Source organism: Coenobita brevimanus, chromosome 57 (assembly GCF_032717465.1).
Source record: "Coenobita brevimanus isolate Jiangsu-jjx chromosome 57, ASM3271746v2, whole genome shotgun sequence".
NCBI lineage: Eukaryota > Metazoa > Arthropoda > Malacostraca > Decapoda > Coenobitidae > Coenobita > Coenobita brevimanus.
In genome coordinates this window covers 15,799,031-15,816,377 of record NC_137010.1, presented here as the reverse complement: position 1 = coordinate 15,816,377, position 17,347 = coordinate 15,799,031, and the positions used below count along the sequence as shown (strand labels likewise).

The 17,347-nt window shown below is 42.0% G+C and overlaps 1 protein-coding gene across 1 annotated transcript in view; it reads left to right on the top strand.

Moving 5' to 3' along the window:
• LOC145401905 (uncharacterized) overlaps positions 1–17,347 on the top strand; it is a 107,618-nt gene that overhangs the window by 73,555 nt on the left and 16,716 nt on the right. Inside the window, exon 10 of the mRNA XM_080274011.1 lies at positions 5,665–5,808. Within this exon, the coding sequence (XP_080130137.1) occupies positions 5,665–5,808 (144 nt within the window). The remainder of the gene's footprint in view (positions 1–5,664; positions 5,809–17,347) is intronic.

The window sequence follows — 17,347 nt, the reverse complement described above, 5'->3', positions numbered from 1 at the left end:
CAAGAGAATGGAAAAAAGGTTGAATATAAGAGAGAAGTGGAGGAGTAATTGGGTAAATATGATTTGGAGCAGATGGGGGATGTGGAAGGTGTGTGTAAGATATTCACAGAAGAAATCTCTGCAGCATGTGAGGTAGTGTTTGGGGTGAAGAGAAGACGAAGGAGTGTGCAAGGAACAGCATGGTGGAATGAAGAGGTGAGCGAGGCTGTGGCACAGAAGATGAAATCATATAGTGAGTGAATGAGAAACAGGGGTGTGGAGGAAGTTGAGAGATGGAAGAGAGAATTATATGTAGAGAAGAAGAGAGAGATGAAAAGATTAATAAGTGAGAGTAAGAAGAGAGTGGATGAGGAATTTGGAAGGAATTAGAGTGTAAAGTGGAGGGATTGTAAGAAAATGTTCTGGAATGAGGTAAAAAGAGTTATACAGGGTGTTAAAGACGCTAGTCTGGGACTGAAAGTTAAAAATGGTAGATTACTAATAGAGTAGGGAGAAAAAATGAGCAGATGGAGAGAACACTTTAAGGAATTGTTGAACATAATGAAAGTAATGCAAGTATAAGTGGCTGGGAAATGGCTGCAAGATGGAGGGATGTAAGAAGAGAGGAAGAAATCAGTAGGATGGAAGTTGTGGAAGCAATGGAGAAAGTTAAAATGGGGAAAGCCCCAGGAATTGATGGAGTGTATGGTGAAATGCTGAAGCATGGGGGAAAGAGTAGTAGAGTGGATGTGGAAGATGTCCAGATTGGCCTGGGAGGAAGGTTAGAGTCCCGGAGGATTGGAAGTCAGGTATAATTATTCCCTTGTATAAAGGAAAAGGGGAAAAAGATGTGTGTGGTAATCCTAGGGGCATTTGTCTTCTTGGTGTAATAGGAAAAGTATATGGTAGGATACTTATTGACAGAGATAGGGAAATAACAGAGGAATTAGTTGAAGAAGAACAGGGAGGTTCTAGGAAGGGAAGAGGTTGTGTAGATCAGATATTCATAATTAGTTCTTTAGTGGAAAAGTTTCTCGAGAAAGGAAAGAAGTTCTATGCGGCCTTCATGGATTTGGAGAAAGCATATGACAGGGTGGATAGACAAGGATTGTGGAAAGTACAGTATTAAGAATATATGGAGTACCGGTAGATGGGAAGTTGTTGAATGCCATGAAGAGTATCTATGAGGGTGCTAAGGCTGCAGTGCGTGTGGATAGTGAACTGAGTGAATTCTTCTATTTGAAGGTTGGATGGAAACAAGGATGTGTCATTTTCCATGGTTGTTCAATCTGTATATGGATGGCGTTATAAAAGAGATACAAGGTAGGGCAGTGGATGTTGGAGCGGCCCCCGTGAGAGAGGGTAGTGTTTGGAAACTCCTTGTACTGTTGTTTGCAGATGATACTGTGCTGTTAACTGAAGACGAAGGGGAGCTGCAAGGCTTGGTGGATGAGTTTGGAAGAGTGTGTAAGAAATGGCATCTAAAAGTGAATGTAGGGAAGAATAAAGTTATAATCTTTAGGAGAAGTGAAGTCAGTGAATGTACAATGAGGCTGGATGAGGAGGAAATGGAAATTGTGAGTGCATTTAAGTACTTGGGTAGTATAATGAGTAAGAATGGAAGTTTAGAGGGTGAAGTGCTTGAAAGGGTGAAATAGGTAAGAAAGGTTGCTGGTTCCTTGAAAACAGTGATAAGTAACAGGGAAGTGAGCATGGAAATGAAAAAGTTATTACATAACAGTATTGTGATACCAACTTTAATGTATGGAAGTGAAGCTTGGACCTTGTTGGAGGGACAGAAATCAAGAGTGAGAGCAGTGGAAATGAGTTATTTGAGAGGAGCATGTGGAGTCACATGGAGAGACAGACTGACATATGAGGAAGTGAAGGAGCGTTGTGGTGTGGATGTGGATGTGATAGGAATCGTTAGGAGAAACACACTAAGGTGGTTTGGACATGTGGAGAAAATGGAGAGCGAGAGACTGATGAGGAGAGTGTATGTGAGTGAGGTGGAGGGGGGGAGAGGGAAGGGGAGACCAAGGATTAGATGGAGGGATGAAGTGGAGAGATATATGAGAAAGGGGTGGAAGCTGGGAGCAGGGCACTGAAATGGTGGGGGACGGGGCAACATGAAGGCAATTTGTTTGTGGCCACCCCTTATGGGATTAAGGCATCGGGCAATGGATAGATAGATAGATAGACTCTCAGATGTTTCTTTCTAACCTTAATTTAGTAGTTATATAATACTCTACAAAAATCATCACTGTGATGAATAGTTTTAACTGAGATTTTTAAAACTCCATTACTGAATGTTTTTTACTTCAGTGTAGTGGTTTGTTTTTATTTATTGTTTTTAACCCCTTCAGTATGGGAGGCTCTTTAGATTTTTAAAAACAGTAAATTGTCTCGCATTAACAAGACTGAAATATTGAAAGGACAAGTAAATAGGGTGGATTCAGAAATAGAAAACTACAAACACAGAAGCCTAATTACTACCAACAGAGTGGCCATTATTCCTCGTGTAGCCATAAAATAACTGACTATATCAGACTGTGTTCTTGGTTTTTCACACCTCCTTCCTTGCTCAGATGTACTCATAGGTACAGTCACGCGTACTAATTTCTGCTCAGGGGTTACCCCTTCCTTCCCCCCTCTACCCTGGACAGAGGGAAGGGGGGAATCGCGAACAAGTCTACCCCGCCTTCTGCCCCCAACTCCCCCACCCTCCACCTCCAGCTGCCAGTTACTGATTAGACGCAAATTTTCCTATGTCCTGTAAACATGACTAAACTGTCGTCACACACGCTTTCAACGGCCAAGATTTGGACTATATTTTTAGAATGAATTATTACCGTATTGAACTGCATTCTCATATTGAAAATATTCACCATCATTGTAATCCAGTGTCGTCCACTGCACAATAGACGAGTTTCCGGTCAAATTATTTTTGAAGTTAGATATTTGTATGGGTAAAAGATAATCAGAAAATATCTGTCAACCATTATTTCCAATAAAAATGTGTAGAAACATGAAAAAATAATAGATAAAGTAGCCGAAAAATCACGTGACACTGAAACGGCCTGTGATTGGTCGTGACGTCACTACTCACACTGAGGCAGCATAGTCTGCTTTGTTAACGTTTAGCCAGGATACACTGTGCTTATTTCTGACCTCCAAGAATGTCCAGTGACAAGAGGAATAATTGCTAATGTTTCGTTCCAATGTGTAAGTGCACTGACAAAAGTACAGTAGGGAAATTATTCCTCTGTATACTAGCCATTAACAATAAAAGAAAACAGTGGTGACTGGCTTCTCGTCGGAAGTTCCCAGTACTGGAATGCAGTCTTTACTGTTGTGAAAATATTATTTTCTTCACCATATAGGTTCATACACACCTAATTATCTTAAATTCAGTCAAAAAACTTTGCTTTATTTAATTATCAATAGAATATTAGGAGTCAGAGCGAAAACGTGCTAAGGTTAGCGGGTATTTCCTCATTCAGTAACCGGTTATTGAATGAGGAGTTTGACTGGGACAGGGAAAGTTTGGAGCCAGCAGATCCAGTTGTTAGAATGGCTATATTTGTTGTCGCCACACTCAGTGCAAAATTTAAGTCGTGTGTGTGTGTGTGTGTGTGTGTAATTCACCGGGTCGGTCAGGATCACTTGATGGTCGTGATCGTCAGCTTTTTTACCCTCCCGGAAGGGAGCTGAGAGCTCATATAGTCCGATCTAAGGGCAAGGCTGTGACCTTCACACACACACACACACACACACACACACACACACACACACACGTCCCCTTGCTCGAGGGGGACAGTAACCACCCACTTCGTCAGTGAAACTTTTCGCAACCTGAGCGAGGCGCGAACTCCCGTCCACCAGTTGGCAAGCGAGAGCGTTACCACTGCACCAGCGAGCGGTGTGTGTGTGTGTGTGTGTGTGTGTGTGTGTGTGTGTGTGTGTGTGTGTGTGCAGTTTATAAGCCCAGCTACCCAGCTATGTGAAGTGGAATGGTCACTCTAATAAAAAATTACGAATATTGGTCTGGTGTTCTCTATTTGAACTTGGCACAATGAGAAATACAATTATATATATATATATACTGTATATAATTAGCTTTCCATACATCTGACCTAAGTGTGTGTGATAAATGCTGCCTGCACACGATATACGAAGGAGCGGTGATGGTATAACTGACTGCTGATCAGGCCTAAGGTGGGGGGAGGGGAGGGGTGAGAGGCGGGGAAGACTTAAGACAAAGAATGAGAGCGAAAGGGGAGAGGGGGAGAGAAGCAAAGAGAAAGTTATATAAATTTACAAAGAAAGAGTGAGTGGGAAAAGTAAATTCAGAGAGAGAGAGAGACAGCTGGGGGAAGTGAAAAGGTAGCACTGGAACCCAGAATTGTGCAGCGGACGACATTGGATGATGGTGAATATTTTCAATTTGAGAATGCAGTTCAATACGGTAATGATTTATTCTAAAAATATAGTCCAAATCTTGACCGTTGAAAGTGTGTGCGACGACAGTTTAGTCATGTTTACAAGACATGAGAAAATTTGCGTCTAATCAGTAGCTGGCAGCTGGAAGTGGAGGGTGGGGGAGTTGGGGGCAGAAGGCGGGGTAGACTTGTTCGCGATTCCCCCTTTCCCTCTGTCCAGGGTAGAGGGGGGAAGGAAGGGGTAACCCCTGAGCAGAAATTAGTACGCGTGACTGTACCTTCTTCCCCATCTTGTTTATATCTGTTTTGTTGATATGACCATGCTATTTAAACAATTTCCTTTGTTGTTTCATCAGTAGAGTTCTTTACTTTACATCTTTCATGAAGTTCCAGATCTCTTTTTCTGTACAACTAAGGCATGCTGCATGTACCATATATATTTAGTGTTATGTTCATTTCTGTCACTCTTGACTTTTCAGACTCAAGCCATATCTCTGTCTTTTACACTTACTTTAATGTAGACACCAGCACATTTTTATGCAGTCCTCTTGTTGCCTCTACTCAGCTTTCTGTACTGTGTAAAGGAAAATGAGGGAGGAAAATGTGAATTGGAGGGAGGGTAGCCTTATAACAGAGGACAGGGTGGCATGTAAGTAGTTTGTTTTCCAGGATTAAAGCATCTGGCTATTGATAGACTGAGTTAGATGTGACCCATAAGGTCATGCAATGCAAAGAAAGGGCAAGCAGCTCATCACTCTTGCCAGAATTTTGAAGACTGAGTAGCCTAGCCTCGCATCCCTGTGCTCAAAGTGGAGCAGTAGTGGGACAAATGATTGATGGATGGACAGCCACTGTAGTGAAGGCAGTTATTTTCTCTACTGTGGCTTATATCAACTCATGTCTCATATTCTTACCAAAAATCTAGCTTTTGAATCTCAGCATGGATGTTAATTTTTATATCACTGACCTTTTGAATCAGTCACCTTTGAATCCAGTGATCATTTTTTTTAAATTGTATTCTTGCTACCTTTGGATGATCATATTTGGCCGATTAGGGACTTTTCAAAGTGGATGAGTTAGATATAATTTTCATTAACCCCTTTATTGTGGGGGGTGTTCTCTTAAGTTGAATAAAATTGTTTGGTAGCAGCAAGAATGAAAAGTGAACTGTTATTGAAGTGAAGTGGTTTCTTAGAAAAACTCTTATATCTTGTATGTTAGTATGGCTCCTTCCCTTTGCCAGCACAACTCCATGAAGAAGAGATCATGGCAGAGCTTGACCCCCAGGCAGTGTTCCGGGGCCGCAGAATAGAAGGTTCCGGTGACTCCTTCACCATCTCTGTCCCCATCAAGAACAGTGTTGGGTCAACTGAGGCCTCCATGCATGGTAACTGCCATTGCCATAGTTGGATTTAGCGATGGACTTATTAATGGAGCATAATTCAGAAGGGAAATTAAGTCCTATATACTGTACAGGGTGTCCTGGGAAATTTTTGAGAAACTTCAGGAGGTTATTCAGAATTAGCCTGAGAATAGCCTGAAGTTTCCCAAAAATTTCCCAGGACACCCTGTATAAGCTCGCTTCCTTCAGCAGTGTTGAGTAAATAAGATTAAATGAAAAGAGATAAATCTTTATCATTATGATCATAACCAAATCTTTCAGTGATAATTGAATTGGTTTTTGAAACAAAAATTACAAAACCGAACAAAAAATGGCATGATTCGTATTGTTTCATTGATAAAGGTTCCAACATGCTTTGTTGGTGTCGGTCACGGAATGACAGCTCTCCACGTTGCTCAATCTCTGGCAACCTCCCTATTTGGTCCCTTCACCTCAAGGTCACACTGTATGTCCTTGACCCAGGTCTTTTTTGGTCTGCCCTTTCTCAGCTCTACCCCTGATGCTCACACTTCACACCTGCACCCAATTGTCATCCTCCATCCTCTCAACATGTCCAGGCAGCCTCAGTCTACCCCTTCTCATCACAACACCAATACATTCCGTTTCCAATCCCTCTCTCATTTCAGTCGTAGTCCCCCAGGCCTTGTATTCAAGGACACACTATACATTCATCTAATCATTATCATTTCTTTATGTTTGAGCCTATGAATATCCTCTTCATTTACTTCATTGATCTCACTACCATGCAGAACTGCACTCCTGAGACATGCCAAAGATAACAAAAATAAGCAGGTAAAAGCTTGATATTTTATCATTTGCTTAAAAGATAAGAAGTATTGTTCTGGATAGTATTTATCCAGTTGGTAAGAAATTGTGTATAGTGATCAGTGAAAGATTTGGAGGAAAAATTTTGTCAAATAATAGGATAGAAGTGATTCTGCTTAGATGCCTTGATCATATAGAGGAAGTGGATATAAGTACTCCCAAGGCAGATGGAAAGCCGATGACAGCCTGATGGACTATTTCCTGACCATCCCCTTTTGCTGTACTTTTTCAGTGTTTCAGTAACCACAGAGAGTAGACCAGCATGCTCTCCAGTACAAGTTTCTTTAACTGTCAACACCAAACTACATACACATTACACACTGCACTTCCTTATAAAAAAAAAAAAAAAAAAAAAAAAAAATGGTGTCTAATCACCAAACCTCAGAGTCTGGGGGGGGGGGGGACCATAAATGCCCCCAGCATCCCCCCCTGTCCCAGTGACAACTCAACGAATTGCCTGGAACCACTGTCTGACTCTTTTTTTTTTTTTTCTCCATTTCTGCAATATTCGCGGCCTTTCCTCTAACTTTCTATTGAGCACCACCTCTCCTCTACTAAACCTCACCTTCTCTTCTTAACTGAGACTCAGCTGTGTGAGGAACTGATAGCAAACCCTTTTCTGTATCCTTCTACTTTCTGTATGCTCATATCAAAGCCAAAGGTGGCAGTTGTGTATATGTATGCAATGGCTTATCTTGCTCTTGTGTTCCTGAACTTGATTCTTCTGAATTCTCTCCTCTCTGGCTTCGGCTTTCCTGTCATTCTCAGACTAAATATTTATGTGCTGTTTACTTATCCCCTGATTCTACGGACTATGAAAAATTCTTCAGCTATCATACATCTACGATGGAACACATCCTGTTCGTTTCTCCTTTCTCTGAAATCTCCGTTCTAGGAGATTTCAGTGTTCACCACCACCTTTGGCTCATCTCTCCTTTCACCAATCCACTTGGTGAACAAGCCTACATCTTTTCTATCCTTAATGACCTAGTGCAGCTTATATAGCACCCTGCCTGTATCCCTGACTGACTTGGAGAGAGTTCCAACATACCTGACCTCTTCCTTACAACTAGTGTTTCTGCTAACACTGTTAATCTTTCCTTTCCTTTGGGCTCCTCCGATCACAACCTTATTACCTTAACCTGTCCTATCGCTCCAGTATGGCCTGCAGACCCTCCAAAGAAATGTAGATTGTGGCACTTAGGAGCTCCTGATTGGGAGGCCCTCAGGCAGTACTTCTTTAACTTTCCCTGGAATAATTATTGTTTCCATGACCGGGTCCCATTTGAGTATGCCATGCGCATGACGAAGGTTAGTGTCTCTGGCATAGAAGCATACGTTTTTTTCTCATATCCTTTGACTAATGCAAAAAAGCCATGGTTTAATCACTCTTCTTTTAATGCTGTCTGCAACAAGGACAAGGTCTATAAAAGGTACCAGAGCCAACTCATCCCTGAATCACATTTTTTTTTATGTGTCTGCCTGGAATCGTGCTATGTCTGTTCTTCGCGTTGCCAAAAATAATTTCAACCGTACTAAATGCTCTCAGCTCTCCAGCTTGAATTCTTGCTGCTCCTTCTGGCACCTTGCCAAAAACCTTTCTAACAACTTTACCTCATCATTCTTCCCTCCTCTTTACTACTCTCATGGTTCTGTAGCTATTTCTTCTACTGATAAAGCAGATCTGTTGACTCAGACTTTCTCCTCCAATTCCATCTTAGACGATTCCGGTGCTGTGTGTCCATCACTTCCCCACTATGACTTCCTCATGGCTGACATAAAAATTTTTCTACCAGTGTATTTTCTGCCATCAGTGGCCCCAATACTTACAAGGCATATGGACCTGATGGGGTCCCTCCTGTCGTCCTCAAGAACTGTGCTTCTGTGCTTACACCCTGCATAAGTAAACTCTTTCGCCTTTGTCGATCAACTTGTATCTTTTCTTTTTGTGGGAAGTTTGCTCTCATTCAGCCAGTCCCAAAGAAGGGTGACCATTCCCAACCCACTAACTATTGCCCAATTGCTTTAACATCCTGTTTATCAAAAGTTTTTGAGTATTTAAAAGCATTATTTCTATCACAACCTTCTTTCTGATCGTCAGTATGGGTTCCGTCAGGGACGATCCATTGGTGATCTTCTCACCTACCTTTCTGACACCTGGACATCTCCTTTTGGGACTTTGGCGAAAGCTTTGCCATTGCACGTGACATCTCAAAGGCTTTCGATCGAGTCTGGCATAAATCTTTAACTTCCAAGCCGCCCTTTTACAGTTTCTAACCTTCTATCTGTGCCTTCGTCTCTAACTTCCATTCTGGTCATTCTGTAGCTGCTGTCATAGACGGCCTCCATTCATCTCCTAGATCTGTCAACAGTGGTGTTCCTCAGGGCTCTGTCCTGTCACCAGCTCTCTTCCTCTTTTTCATCAGTGACCCTCTAAGCTGTACGTCTAATCCTATCCACTCATATGCATGATTCCACCCTTCACCTTTCCATTCGGTTCCTGCAATATCCATCTCAGCAGTTACTTCAACAGACAAGGGATGAGGCTATGGCATACCTAATGACTGACTTGGCTCGTATCTCTGACTGGGGTAAAAGTAATCTTATGCAACAAAGACTCAGTTCTTACACATCAGCCTGGCAAAATCCTCCACAGGAGTACCCACTAATATTTAATAATGTCCCGCTTAATCCTGCATCATTCTTAAATATATTTTGGGTTTCATTCTCTTGGGATTTATCTTGGAAAGATCTTATTACATCTCTCGTAAAATCTGCTTCCAAGAGATTAGGTGTGCTAAACCAACTCCATACCTACCCCTGCACAGTTGTTGACTTTATACATGGAATTTATTCGACCCTGTGTAGTGTACAACTGTCATGTGTGGGAAGGCTCCCCACATACAGCTCTTCTCAATGAGGTGGAGTCAGAGGCTTTTCGTCTCATTAACTCTCCTCCTCTTACTGGCTTCCTTCAACCTCTGTCTCTTCGCCACACTGTTGCATCTTTATCCTTTTTGTGTCACTACTTCAATGGTCACTGCTCCTCTGAACTGTCTACTTGCATCCTTCCACCTCTATGATGGGCACCTAACACCAGTCTAGCAACAGACTCTCATCCCTTTTCTGTCCAACTCTCTAATGCAAGAGTTAACCTTTACCTCCAGTCCTTCTTTTATGCAAGAGGTTAACTCCAGAACTGTCGCTGTCTGTCTGAATTTCGTACTTCCCATGATCTCCAGTCTTTCAAACGCAGTGTGTCCAGGCATCTCAAAATGAGCAGATCATGAATGTGGCTCCCTGTTGTATTGTTTTTTTTCTTGGAAGGAACACTGTGGGCTCCTGGCCTTTGGTTCCATCTTCCTTGCATAAAAAAAAATGAAATGGCCATTTGTAAGTTGTAGGGTGGGATTAGATGTGGAATGCATTTCGAGAGAAATGAAGTCAGTGAATGTACAGTGAGGTTGGGTGAGGAGGAAATGGAAAATGTGAGTGCATTTGAGTACTTGGGTAGTGTGATGAGTAAGGATGGAAGTTTAGAGGGTGAAGTGCTTGAAAAGGTACAACAGGGAAGAAAGGTTGCTGGTTCCTTGAAAGCAGTGACAAGAAACAGGGAAGTGAGCATGGAAGTGAAAAAGCTACGACATGACAGTATTGTGATACCAACTCTAATGTATGGAAGTGAAGCTTGGACCTTGTTGGAGGGCCAGAAGTCAAGAGTGAGAGCAGTGGAAATGAATTATATGAGAGGAGCATGTGGAGTCACTTGAAGAGACAGACTGACAAATGAGGAAGTGAAGGAGCGTTGTGGTGTGGATGTGGATAGGAAGCGTTAGGAGGAACACATTGAGATGGTTTGGCCATGTGGAGAGGATGGAGAGTGAGAGACTGACAAGGAGAGTGTATGTGAGTGAGGTGGAGGGGGGGAGAGGGAGGGGGAGGCCAAGGATGAGGTAGAGGGATGGAGTGAAGAGGTATATGAGAGAGGGGGGGGGGGTGAGCTGGGAGCAGGGCAATGACATGGCAGGGGACAGGGTGACATGAAGGCGATTTGTTTGTGGCCACCTTTTACAGGATGAAGGCATCTGGCAACAGAGAGATAGATATATAAATGTGGAAAATTAAAGTATGATGCAGTACGGTATATAGGTAGCAGCAGAGTTAAAGCAAGATAGTGATGGATTTTTAATAATGTAAGGAGATGGACCTGGAAGGGCTGCATCCCTCTATTTAAATTTAAGGTCAGCAGAGTGTTCTCTCTCCCTCAAGTGTTGCAAGAGCATCCTCACGAACTGAGATACAGTTTTGTGTGGGGAGAAGTATGGCCAGGTTGTGGATCTGATAATTGTGAAGGAATGGAAGATGATTAATTGATGTACTGCCTTTTTCACTGACCAGTTTTTTGGTAGCTTATACTTTTGAGCTTTCCTGTTTCTGGATCTTCACCACAAATTTGTAATTGTGTAGATCCAGTAAGCATGATATCAAACTGCACAGTGAAACAAACCTTCATGCAGGTAGTCCCTTACATAAATGAGAAACACCGTTCACACTGTGTTGGAAGCAGCAAAATAAGTTTAGAAATCTACTAACTCATATGGTGACTTGGTGCCTACCTCATGAGTGGGAGCCATCCACTACTTAGGCAAACACTGCGTCACCCCCAAGTCAAATTGTGCCATAATTATTCTTAGTATGATCTGTACATTACAGTTCTGAATGACTACTGTATATTTTTTTGAGATCAGAAGTGATAAAAATTGATTGGTATATCTGCACAGTATAGTACTATAAAACCAAGGAGTGTTCTCAACAACTTGGCAGGAGTAGGCCACCATGAAAACAAAATGAAGATTGTATCACCATCAGTCAAAGTGTACCATCCAAAATATGACCTGTACATTACACTTCTAAATGACAGTACTGTACAGGTATATCAAGAGCCTGTTAACAGAAGTCACTAAGCACCACATTGGGCCAAATGGCATTTTTTGTACGACTGTTTTCCTCTGGTACATATCTTTTTGGGGTGAAACATATTGCTACTTCTGCCACTCCCAGGTTTGTTGAATTTAGTCATCCCTCACTATAGGATGATAATGTGTCAAGTGAAAACTCATCGCATAATGATTTACCATACAGCAAGGTCAGTTTAACACGGATTCAGTGGAGATCAGGAGGGGGCCTATAATCATGTAACCTTAAAAAAAAAAAATGAAAAGAAAAAGAGAGAAAAAAAAGCTGTTAGGCTTGTCTTCAGTGCTGGCAGTAGGGGTAGCATCCGTGCCAGACATGATTTCCAAGTCACAAGTTTCAGTATTTCACACAAACAAAGATATCACTTTATGTAATAACACACTGCATTGTTTGTTATACACTTGCACTGTTATTTGGCAATAGCAGTGATGTCTCAATGGCCCTGCATGCACAAAACGAAATGATAGGGAGGTAATCGTAACAACTGTAAACACTGAGTGGGTCATGGCTCTAACATCCAACTATCAGCATGCGTGAGAGACACCGTATATGCCCAGATTGCTGTAAGCAGCCATCACAGTTATCATTCTAGTAAATTTAACCATCATTTTGCCATTATTATCATCATTCTGAGTCTGACTTTTAGTTCATTGTTATAATGATTTATAGAATAGCAAGCAAATATACAGTATTGCGAGGCCTGACTCGCATAATTTTAGGGGGTATGCCTTGTGAATTTTACTGTACAGTAGGTGGGCCCTGCTGAGAGTTGACATATGACATTCAGGACTGGCTATCTGTTGTCAGCCCAGGCAAGATGATGGTAAGCACCAGGAGCAAATGACAGGATTGAGAGGTTTCTTTGTACTGTACGTATCATACATATCATTATAAGAGCTCCAACATGTTTGCATGCATTGACCTTGGTCGCTTGATTGCCACTGTCCACGCTGCTTGATCTCTGGCAGCCTTCCCATTCAGTCCTTTAGCCCTGAGGTCACACTCAGTGACCTTGTCCCAGGTCTTTTTCAGCCTGCCTTTCACGACCCTTCCCCCAACATTCATACTTCTTGCTTTCCACACCCAATGTCATCCATTGTCCTCTCCACATGCCCAGCCCATGTCAGTCTACCTCCCTTCCCTCTCATCACAGCATCAATACATTTCAGTCCCATCCTTCCTCTCAACTCTTTAATCATAAACCTAGTTCTCCCAGGTTTTGCATGGTAGGATGAACTACACATCCCTCTAATCATTGTCACCTCTGTATGTCTGAACCTGTGAATATCCCCTTCCTTTACTGCCTTGGTCTCACTACCATAAAGCATTACACTCATAACACATGCTGCATACAATGATCCCTTAACACGGAGGGAGAGTCCTCTCCTTGTCAGGAGAGGCAACAGCTCCTTGAACCCCCTCCAACCACTCATTAACCTAGCCCACAGATCTACTAGCTCCAGCCCAACCTCCTTCACATAACATGTTCCCCAAATAACATTACTCTTTCACACACTCAAGGGACTCACCAGCATCATCGGTCCTTTCACGCCTGACAGTCTCAACACATTCTCCCCGCATGCTTCATACATGAAATCAGTGTTATCTTGCAGTCTGCCTCCAGTACCATTATATCTCTTATGCACTCACTTATCACTTATTCTGCACAAGATGGAGCTAAGGGGTCCTTGTATGCAGCATGTGTTAGGAGTGTAACAGAGACTTAGGCAGTAAAGGGGGAGGATATTCATTGGCTTAAACATACAGAGGTGAAAATGATGAAATGGGTTTGTAGTTTGCCTTTGAATGGCAGGTCTGAGGAGAACAGGATTGTGACTGTTGTGTTGAGGGCAAAGATGGGACTTGAATGATTAGTGTTGTGATGAGAAGGGGTAAATTGAGATGGTTTGGGAATGTGGAGAGGATGGAGGATGACAACTGAGTCCATAGGGTAAGAGGTGTGAATCTTGAGGGTAGAGCTGTGAGAGGCAGACCGAAAAAGAATTGGGACGAGGTCATAGAGTATGATCTCATGGTTAAGGGACTGAGCAGGGAGGCTGCTAGAGATCAAGCAGCACGGACAGCCACCATCAGGTGACCAAGGCCAATACTTGCAAACATGTTGGAGTCTTTACAAGTGAAACAAAGTGAGTGGAAGAAAGGTATAATATTTTCAGTATTGTGGTAGCTTAGTTTCGATGCCCTGTGCATTGAAGGGAGTAATAATGGGATTAGTTGTAACCACTTACATTATTTTTAACTGACCACCAGCTTAATATCCATAAGGCTAATTTAACCAGGCTCTGCTTGTATGTGTATGTTGGTTACCAGAATTCTACTTTTTTTTTTTCTTTCCCCTACCCAAGCTATCCTACACTAACTTGAATATCAAAGTAAAACAAACCATCTACCTCTCCTTTGACAATACCCAGACTTTGTAGTGAGTTGATTGCTTTACAGCAAGTCAATATGTGTTGGAGATATTTTCCAAAACATCACAATTTTTCCATACATTCAGTGCTGTAAATGGGTAAGTGGCTGGTCAGCAATATAGATACGTATTAGTTAAACGGGGGAGTCGCAGTGTTTCTTTAATTTACTTGTTAGTTAACACCAAAAGGACAATTAAAAGAAAAAAAAAGCAACACATGATGAGGACTTGCTTATCTTGTCTGGTTATTGCAGTTTTCCAACTAATCCTAGTTCATGGATAAATGGATAAATTAGTGGATTGCATGATCCAAAGTTCATCACCCCACTGTGACTGGGAACAGTTTGAAGATTTAAGTATCTGTAAAATAAGAGTTTTTACTGCTCCTCCCTAAGGCCTGCTGACATGCCACAAAACACCTCAGCAGATATCATCACACTAGTCCTGAATAAGATATCAAACCCTAATAGATCATTACTCACAGTGTGAGTATGCATTGGCACTCGTAAGGATCAAGCACCATATATTTCAGTTTTTATTGCAGTCTCCAGACAGTATTTTTCAGCTTAGGAGAGACTTTTTAATCAGGAGGGGATAACTATAGCCTTGATAATCTGCTTCACTACTGCAGATCCTTCCTAAGTTGAATTTAATTGTCTGGAGATAGCTAGTATAAAATAATGAATACTGTTTGTGTTCGGATTAAGGGGTTAAGGCACCGTGAGATGCTTAATGGTAATCAGTGATCAAGCTACACAGTGTTTGTTGTGTATATCCAGAATATTGTCCAGTAAAGAAAATTAAAAAGATATATGAAGAAAAATAAAATCAGACATTTAATGAACTCTTTAATAATAATCCATCCATCATCCAATCCTACGTTGCCCCATGAGAAGCGTAGGAGCCCGGGGCTAGGCAGTTGGTCCTGACATTTAAGATGAGAGTGACCAACCTCACTCATCCCTGAGTGGCATTACGTGAGCAATAAACCCCAACCACCCCTTTGATATAAACCTTCACCGGCTCAATCCAATTGGAGCACAATAATTACCCACTAAACCACCAGGTGCCAAAATTTGGTTACATGGTTACCACCCAGCATAGTAAATAGTTTCCTGGTGTACAGGAAACCATTTGGCTTGTCACTCAGTGTAGAGGAAAGAATGAAGGAATGAAAGACAGAAGAGGGAGTGTAAAGTCACCCGTAGGCAGAAGGACGAGGAAAGAATGAAGGAAAGAAAGATAGAAGAAGATGGAAGGAAAGAAGGATGGAGGAGAGGACAGGGCAGACACCCGAGAGCAGCACTACATTGAGTGAGTGGATGGTGAGTGCCCCCACCTGCCACAACCCTTTAATAATAATAATGATATAAAGCTGACTGCTGGCATGGTAATCTGCAGTTTATGTTGGCATGAATTATGATGCACTTGATATTATTTAATTGTTGCTGCATGTTCAGTACTTTGCATTTTGTAGGTACCACTGCATGTAGTGTTGATGTGTTGTTGCTTTATGTCCACAGAAGAGGAGGAGAGGGCTGGGCGAGGCAGCCGAGGGTGGGCAGAAGAGGGTGGGAGGGGTGGGGGAAGGCAGCAACAGAGGGGGAGGGGAGGGGGAGGAGCCAGGAAGGGGAGGGGGGGCAGGGGGAGGGAGCCTGAACAAGGAGGACATACTGAGGTGAGTATGTATGCATTTTCGTGACAGAGTGGCACATAGGTTGCTTTACCAAGGCCACTGCTGTAGTACAGCTCCAACAAATTATCTAGACACCTAATTATCTAGAAAGGCTGTTAGACTCTATCTACGTTTTTACTCAGATACATTTTCATTTAAATATAGCACTATCCCAGGTGATTAGGGAGAATGAACATTGCCCACATATTGCATCACTGTCATGGTTAGTGAAAGGAGCCAGAAGAGGGGTTCAGAAAATTGTATCTGTATCTATCTGTTTCTGTCTGTTTGTCTGTCTGTCTCCCTATCTGTTGCTAGATGCCATAATCTCTTAAGGGATGGCCATAGACAGAAAGCATCCAGGTTGCTTTATCCTTTGCCTTGTGGTTGCCCCCCTTCCAAATTGCTCCCATCCCTCGTATTATATCTCTCCTCCCACATTTATATATTGGCATAGTTTGGTGACCCAAACAGCTTTGTACCTCTTGTAACACCAGGGGGAAGATGGGGTTGTAGCTGATCCTTAACTACTGTACTCTTAAGTTTCTCCCCAGTGAGATAGAGAGCTGTGCTCTGGCTTTTTTCATCCCATGTAGTTGTGGAAACCTGGGTTTAGGATGATGTTATGATGATTCACTTGAGAATTATATGCTTCACCACTCCCTCCCAAATAGAAACAAAAATGTCTTCCCCACACGGAGTGCCTTGAAAACTTCTCTCAACCACAGCCCAACACTACCATACTCAGACATATACATAAACTCATGGCCATCACAGTCATCAAAAACCCTCAGCTAAATATTAGGCATCATCTGTTGATCCCCACCAGATATATCTCCCATAAAATTGCCCTTTTGAGAGAGACACAAGTTCATCTAGTCAGACGTGTTTACTGTAGCCATCACTTTTCTCTGTTTCAGTGCCAACACAAAATACAACTCGTAAACAACCTTCTCTTCCTGTATTCTTATGCTGCCCCTCACACCACAGCACACTCACTTAAAATGCAACACTGTCACAACACAAACAGATCTTCAACTTTTCCTCACCAGATATCCCTGAGAGTGCATTGCTGAAGTGGTCATATTTCTGCAGTCCATTGAGTTTGTGTTCAGATGAACAAGGGGTCACAATTATTGCAACTAACATCAAGAATTTATATTATCATGGAGATGATGATGATGATGATTGTCATTATCATTGATGTCATCATCATCATCATCATTGTCATCAACCATTTACGTGGGATGAGATGCAAACAAAAGCTGTTTGAACTCTTTATGGACAAGAATCAAAGGAGATATTGAGCCCAGATAGCCTCATCTCTCACCCTTGCAGTGTTGTAAGAATCTGTTTTTGTATCATAAAAACTAGATACAGTAGGTTGATTACCATAACCCCATAACATTATAAAGGGGGAGAGGTGTTCTCAGCACCCCTACTGTTGGCCCATTTTTATCACCTTTTACAATCCTTTGGGAATATGTCAACATTGTTCATTCTCCTTTATTTCAAAGAATCAGTTTATTGTAATGTTCTCTTAAGTTGTTGGTAATTTCATAATTATTCAGGAAGCCACTTAAGTTTCTTTCAGCAGTTCTCTCCATTACCAAAAT